Here is a 7,761-nt window from a genome sequence, read left to right as displayed (position 1 = left end):
GTGTGTGTTTATATGTCTGTCCTACAGCTCACCAGAGGCACACGCAGGATGTTTTAAAAGGTTCAGGATTAGAGATGAGTGAACCTGGAGCATGCTCAAGTCCATCCGAACCCGATCGTTCGGCATTTGATTAGCAGTGGCTGCTGAAGTTAGATAAAGCTCTAAGGCTATGTGTAAAACATGGATATAGTCATTGGTTGTATCCTTGTTTTCCAGACAACCTTGGAGCATCCAACTTCAGCAGCCCCAGGTAATCAAATACCGAACGTTTGGGTTCGGATGGACTCGAGCATGCTCGAGGTTCACTCATCTCTATTCAAGATCTAAAAAAATAAAAGAACAAGAACAACATATGCAGTGACTAATACCATCATAATGTTACTAAATAAAATAATAATAAAAAAAAAAAACATTTAAAATTCAGATCAAACTATATAGATTTGTATTGACACGCAAAATAAACCTAACAATGGATTACTTTGGTATGACGAGTCTGATATGGCGGCATTTCTAGTTCACAATCAACACCACATTTGGTTCACAATTGTAACGTTCTACAACCTGCAGTGGAACAATGAAGCATCATATGGATATGCTGAAGGGGAAAAAGTTATGTGACATAACATACTGTGACATAACAAAAATTCTCTCCATACAACATAAGCAAAGGCACATTTAGTGGCTCCCAGTAAAATCCATCAACCAATGCCTCCAATAGCAATGCCCTGCACTATGCTGCTTCTGGGTATCATCAGTCTGGGCAGCGTTATACACTCCGACCAGTAGGTGGCGCTGTCCTGATTTCTAGCCCTCTGCTCTCTCGCTGTCGTCTGCACTCAGCCCACCTTGTTGGTTTGGCCAGTGTAGATGTGACGTGGATCAGGAAGCCGCTGCAGATCTGCACAGAGAAGGTTCAGTGTGAACTGGTGTCGTGTCACTAGATAAGGAAGACTGTAAGTAACCTGAATGGGCTGAAATGGAGAGAATGATGAGAGACGTGTGTGCTGGGTGGAGGGAAGAGCTGCCATAGCGCCTGCTTGTTAGAGAGGAGAGGGATTTAAAGGGGTATACGCACTCTAACTTCTAATATGGAAACGCACTTTAAGGGTACGTTCACACGTACCGGATACGCAGCGGATTTTCTGCTTCTGCGGATCCGTAGCAGATTTAATCTAACTAAACACAGCATCAAATCTGCTGCGGATCCTGTATGTGTGAACGCACCCTAAAGGGGGGTTCTGCCTTCTCTAAAGATGTGACCACAGATTGTGTTAAAATAAAATCACAGCTTTATGCACCAGTTTAATCCTTGCTCCAAGGGCTGTCCCTTCAATCACCATCATTGGGTAGAGTTGTAGTTGTGATGGTGTGACCACCAATCACTGACCTCGGGGGTCTCATGTCCGTCCTCCCCTGGAGCATTGTTGTATTAGTGATGTGTGGCCGTATATTTATATAAGCGCTGACCTCGGGGGTCTCATGTCCGTCCTCCCCTGGAGCATTGTTGTATTAGTGATGTGTGGCCGTATATCTATATAATCACTGACCTCAGTGGTCTCACGTCTGTCCTCCCCCAGAGGATTGTTGTATTAGTGATGTGTGGCCGTATAGCTATATAATCACTGACCTCAGTGGTCTCACGTCTGTCCTCCCCCAGAGGATTGTTGTATTACTGATGTGTGGCCGTATATTTATATAATCACTGACCTAGGGGGGTCTCATGTCCATCCTCCCCCCAGGGCATTGTTGCAGTAGTTATGGTGTCCCATGTATCTATATCACTAGTGCAGCCAATCACTGACTTCAGTGGTGTCATGTCAGTCGTCTCTGTGGGGCATTGCAGTAGTGATGGTGTGCTCCTATATCCAAGTTACAGCTGCTGCCACCTACTGACCTCAGGGGTCTTATGTCCATCCTCCCACAGGGCATTGTTGTATTAGTGATGGTGTGGCTGTATATTTATATCACCACTGCAGTCCATGGTGCCATGTCAGTCCTCTCCCAGGGCACTGCTGTAGTAGTGATGGTGTGCCAATGTATCTATATCAACACTGCAGCCAATCACTGAGCTCGGTGGTATCATGTCCGTCCTCCCCACTGGACATTGTTGTAGTAGATATGATGTGCCCATATATTTATATCGCCGATGCAGCCAATTACTGGCCTGAGTGGTCCTGTGTGGGCCAGTGATTGGCTGCAGCGGTTACTTATGCATACAGATGCTTCATGGCTGCAGCCAAGTAATAAAGCCTGGTGGGCAGAACCAGGGCGGAGGTACTGGAAGTGACTAAACTGGCAAGCATAGCTTATTAATATGTGTATATTATTAATATTTTCTTCAAGGAGAAATCCCATGGAAGTACATAAACTGCAGGCAGGCTGGTGGGGGCAGAAAAATAGTAAACGACTGAACTCGCCCATCCCCGTGCCTCTGATGCATCGCTCCCAGGTCCCATTCACATCAGTCAATGGCTTGCAGCTCTACTAGCTGCAACGTCACTTCCCTGGCTGAGTAATTGTCCACCCAGCCAGTCAGTGACTGGGGCGGGACACCATCCCAGTCACTGACTGGCTGAACGGGCGATCTCTCAGCTGGCCTCTGACACTTCGCCTGGAGAAACCAGGTACATGACTAGGTACAGACTCTAATCCCCTGACATACTTATGCATGTTTCCATAGAGCAGGATCCAATAAAAAATAATACTACCATGTAATACATGGCTGTGACACGTTTGCTATAGAGGGGAGCATTAGCTTATTGAGAACACAATAATACACAGAGGTAGCCCTCATAGGTCAAAAGCATATCAGCTGAAAGTACAGCTATAATTGGTGTTCTCTTTGTCACCACTATGACAAGTTTATCCTGTACGTACCCATCTGATATTTATGGAAAACAGTCAAAAAACTCTAAACCTTTTCTTTTCAGTAGTAAGATGTCAAGAGCTGCTGGAAAAGCCGGAAACCTGAGAGACAAACTGGATGGAAATGAGCTGGACCTAAGTTTATGTGATCTGAGTGAAGTCCCAGTACGAGACCTGGTAAGTGACTGACTTCTGATATACTTGTTTGCTGGACCTGGTACAACTGCCGAGGAACAAACTATTGTTCTTGAAATCCCACTGACCACCAGTGCTTTTGCTAAGACCTTATAATGCTATAAAGCCCTTTTTTATAAGGCAAAATAAATAAAAGAATCAGCCTTCCCCTCAGGATGCAGGCAGAGCTGTAGGTTTGTGCACAGAATGGTGCTGCAGCCAGTCTGCAGGTTCAGACAAATGTGAAAAGACAAAACAGGTAGACAAATAGCAGCATGCAGGATCACATTATGACTCAGGATCTTTATTAAGGAATCTTTAGGTTGCTTTTACACGCAGTCCTACCCAAAGCAGCTTCTACTTGCAGTTCTGAATTACAGACAAGGTCTTGCCTCTTTACACAGTAGCAAGACCACAGTTATGTGTGGATCACAAGTGATGGTGGCTGTGCCGCGATTTACTGGTGATTGCAGGCTACACTTAACTTGCCAATTGTTAGGTTTAAATTTACAATGCTGTATTTCATGTGCATTTTTGTGTCTGTATTAGAGGCCGGTTACATACCCTACACATAGGTACTAAGAGAGCCATTGTACTCAGTTTAATACTTTAGTTTAATTCTTTTCCATTAATCCATTTTCTGTGTTCTCCATTCAGGCTGCTATTCCCAAGGCAACAGTACTGGATCTTTCTTGCAACAAGTTGACAACATTACCGGTAAGATGCTGCATGGCACAGAATCATTAAAGGGTACTTATCTCTGTAATAAACTTCTGTCACATTCTGGCAGAATCTCAGGTTTAATCAGTTGGGGTCCTGGTGCTGAGACCCTCACAGGCTGTACAATGAACAGGCAGTGGCGATGAGCATGGTGCCCATTCGCATCTTATCGGCTCCACTCTCTGTGTGGCATGTGCAGTGTACGGACTACCAGAGGGACCCTCCACCAATCAATCAATCCATCTGACATGTCACCAGCACATGCCAGAAGCTTTGACAGTCCATCTACCAAACTGATGTGTAAAATCCTATAGTGTACTTTTGTCTACTGCCTTTCCAGGGTGAATTTTGCACTCTCACTCACATTGTGAGGTTGGATCTCAGCAAGAATCAGTTACTACAGCTTCCTTCGGAATTTGGGAGACTGGTGAACCTACAGCACCTTGACCTGCTACAGAACCGTTTAACAGCGCTGCCTGGTACCTTTGCCCAGTTAAAGGTAAAGAGAAGAGACTGTTTTTTTTTATCCCTTATGGGGAGCAATGGATATGACCTAGCAATGCAAATCTTGTTTGAGGTACCATGATAACCTTTACAGTGTCTGGTTCACAACTGCAGTGATGTAAAACATGTATTAACTTTTTTTCCCCACATAGAGCTTGAAGTGGCTGGACTTGAAAGACAATCCTCTGAACCCTGATCTGGCAAAAGTAGCCGGAGACTGCCTAGATGAAAAACAATGTAAAGAGTGTGCCCAGAGGGTGAGGATAAAGCTGCTGTTTGTAGCATTGTATTTGGTATGATGAAAGGGTTAAAGCCTATATGAAAGGGTTAAAGCCTTACTGTTATTTGCAATAACTTTTTATATGTCATCTTTCCTGAGATCCGCCACAATCCTGCTGAGTGGAGTGCGTGGCAGAATGCATCTCTCCCTGGCTGGCATCAGATGAAGTGAAATATTTGGCTCTTAAAGAGGATGTATCACCAGGTACATCCTCTTGAATTTAACACACTGATAGAACGGCGCCATCATGGGGAAGCTGGTGCCGCGGTCCGTTTTTTGAACCGCAGCCCGGCTCCTGTGTACGGCGCCGTTCTATCCAGCGGTATCTGGCCGTGCTGAAGCACTGGAGGTCGGCCAGCCCGCCCCCAGTGGGAGGGAATTCCCTCCCCTCTATGACGCTGCTCCATTAGAATCGGTGTGTTACATTCAAGAGGATGTACTTGGTGGTACATCCTCTTTAAGCCAGCCGGGTAGTGGAGTGCACTTCCACGCACTCCCCCTCGCTGTCTCGGGAGTGCAGGGGGTCTCAGCAGTGAGGCTCGCTGCAATCAATAATTTCTGACATGTCTGATGACATATCAAAAGATATTACCTATGACTGTAACACTTTAACTTACATCTCTCAGTAACGTAAGATATATATTTTTTTAGGGGTTTAATGCTAAGTAGAAGACAAAAATCTGTTGTGATCGAGACTGTGTCTATGGATTCACGTGGATATTTGATGGGAACAGAGCCTAAGTTGTGGTAGATGTGATAGAATTGTGGTAGAAGTGACTGTTTGATATGACAAATAGTTACCTGTATTTAATCTTTCTTTGTACAGGTTTTGCAGTATATGAAAGTCTTACAGGCTGAGCAAGAACAAGAACTGCAGCGGAAGCTCCTGGAAGAGCAAGGTTTGTCCATATATTTGCTGGAGGGAATTTTTGCTCGGAGCACTGTGTTCAGGTCTTAAAGCATAATTTTCATTATAGCTCTGAAACAGAAACGTGAGGCTCAGCAGAGACAGAAAGAGGAGAGGGAGCGAGAACAACGGCGTAAACAGAAAGCTCTGCAGAAAGCACGCAAGAGGAAGGAATTTGATGCCCTCCAGGCAGCTCAGCAAGAGATGATGATGATGAAGAAGAAGGAAACAGAGCCTACAGACAATCATAGTGAGTCTGATAGTCACCAGTTACTATTCTTTGTTATGGGGCTACACATATTCTACCCATAGTTTATATGTAAGGCATTTATGAGCAAATTATTCAATGAATTTAACCATTTATGTACCCATACATTGTTCCGTCACTGCTGACAGTATCAGACTGTGTAGAGACACAGCCTATTGACATAAGGAATGGTGATGCCCGTTTATACAATAAATAAGGTTTAAAAAAAAAAAAAGAGACAAGAGTCCATAACGTTCACCCTATAACCCTACTCTGATCCAGAAAAATTTAGACTGGATTATCTGGAACATCCCACCCCATTTTAAAATTTTTCCAAAAAGGCATTCCAGTAAGGGTAACATGAGGCAGTTTTAAGAAAAGATGTAGTTTCCTAAACATGACAGAGCAGTTGAACAGCGTTCCATTGGATTTTGTTATACGTGCTATACAGAAGTGTCTATTTATCAAGACTGGCGTAGCTGTATGCCAATCTTACATTAAATATCCGTCCCGTGCCAGATTTATTAGGAGGCGTACGCCTCCTAGTAAATCTAGCCTGTGGCTGCTGCTTGGCAGGTGTATATGTAAATTTCTGCTATGATTTACGCCTGCTAGGCCAAGCTGTCCTCCTCCTACGCCAGGGAAAAGGCAAAGATTTTTGTGCAAACCATGTGAAACTGATATGAATGGGCCCTCTGCAGGCTGCCACAGTATAGTTTGGCACTCTTTCCATGGCAGGATGCCAGCAGATAGCTGTGATGTACTGCATAACTGCTAAGTAAGCTGCACCTAAACAGTTTCTTTTTTTAAACATTTTCTTTGCAGAGATTCCTAGTAAACCTGTACACAAGCAGAAACCAAGGCGGAGCTCAAGGCTTGGTGTAGTGATGCGGATGATATTGTTTGTGTTCGTTATGCTTCTGGGAAGTATAGTCGTATGCCGTTACACCCAGCTCCAGAATCAAAGTGTGTGCTCCACCGTCATTACAGTCTATGAAGAGACAATGAGAACGCTGAGAAACTGTCACATACTGGAGAGCGTCCTTCAGATGGGTTCTCGTTCCTAATGGCTAAAGAACATTTGTGCCCCTTTGGAAAGAAAAGGGGGGGTGTTCAAAGCCTAGGGGCTCCTCCATGCATATATGTGTAAGACTTTCCCTATGTCTTAAAGAGGATTTTTTTTATGCTGGAGACACCATAAAGACTGCAGATCTTGCTCCGTTTTATGATGATGGGGGGGAGGGGGAGGGAAGGGTTGTCCTGCAACATTTCTGTGGTCTGTTTTATTGGACAGGGATTGGTACAAAACAGATATATACACATACATACACAATGACCCTCTATATTTTTATATGCATTACTATATACACATTAATAGGCAATATTGTGCTTCATAACAGTGGATTCCATTAACCATTCCTGTTCTTTTTTAACTCAGGTTTTTGGAATGGATTTATGAATGAAGTGCTTGGAACTAAAAGTTCATGATCGTTTTAATGGTCATGTAACATTGTAAAGTTTATTGTAATGTTCCCTCCTGACTCCAATTGATCTTTTATTTCTACAAATCAATGATAATACCCTGTCTGTTTTCTAGCAGCTGTCAGATTACATTGCACACGCACCATCATCTAATAAATGCATACCTATAGAAATGGACTAATGTATAGGGTATGGTCACCTTATCACCCAATTATCTTTATTACTCCATTGCATCTAAAATGAAGCAACTGTGCGAACATGTTTTTAGTGTGGACAATCATTCTGTGTTAGTGCCTCAAATGAAATATGTATCTTCATGGTAAGAGACTTTACTACTTCTTACTAATCTTCAAATATACACTTTGGCCCACATTTACAAAGGCTGTGCCAGGTAAAGATGCTTTCCATGTGGGTGGATAATGGTGTGAAGGAGACCTGCAAGCAGGTGTAAATTGTGGTAAAATTTACTCCCATTTGTGTAGATTTCAGGGCGCAAAGGCAGCCTCGGCTGAGTTGGAATGATGGGGAACCTGCGGCTCTCCAGCTGTTGCAAAACTACAATTCCCATCATGCCTGAACAGC

The 7,761-nt window shown here is 43.7% G+C and overlaps 1 protein-coding gene across 1 annotated transcript; it reads left to right on the top strand.

Moving 5' to 3' along the window:
• The first annotated feature begins 863 nt into the window (after nt 1-863).
• Nucleotides 864-7,440, top strand: LRRC59 (leucine rich repeat containing 59). Its single transcript, XM_069952212.1, has 8 exons — nt 864-953; nt 2,931-3,042; nt 3,697-3,756; nt 4,100-4,258; nt 4,416-4,520; nt 5,370-5,442; nt 5,521-5,700; nt 6,523-7,440. The coding sequence occupies exons 2-8, from the start codon at nt 2,938-2,940 to the stop codon at nt 6,762-6,764; spliced, it is 924 nt and encodes a 307-aa protein (XP_069808313.1). The 5' UTR covers nt 864-953; nt 2,931-2,937; the 3' UTR covers nt 6,765-7,440.
• The last annotated feature ends 321 nt before the right edge of the window (nt 7,441-7,761 follow it).

This window comes from Dendropsophus ebraccatus, chromosome 14 (assembly GCF_027789765.1).
Source record: "Dendropsophus ebraccatus isolate aDenEbr1 chromosome 14, aDenEbr1.pat, whole genome shotgun sequence".
NCBI classification, from domain to species: Eukaryota; Metazoa; Chordata; class Amphibia; order Anura; family Hylidae; genus Dendropsophus; species Dendropsophus ebraccatus.
This window is presented reverse-complemented; position numbering and strand designations above follow the sequence as displayed.

What these genes read in the sequence shown, in the direction of transcription:
- LRRC59 (XM_069952212.1), top strand. Translation starts at nt 2,938, where the DNA reads ATGTCAAGAGCTGCTGGAAAAGCCGGAAACCTGAGAGACAAACTGGAT. An exon ending in GTAAAGAGTGTGCCCAGAGG is followed by an intron (nt 4,521 to 5,369) that starts GTGAGGATAAAG and finishes TTCTTTGTACAG; the next exon opens with GTTTTGCAGTATATGAAAGT. An exon ending in GAAGCTCCTGGAAGAGCAAG is followed by an intron (nt 5,443 to 5,520) that starts GTTTGTCCATAT and finishes TTTTCATTATAG; the next exon opens with CTCTGAAACAGAAACGTGAG.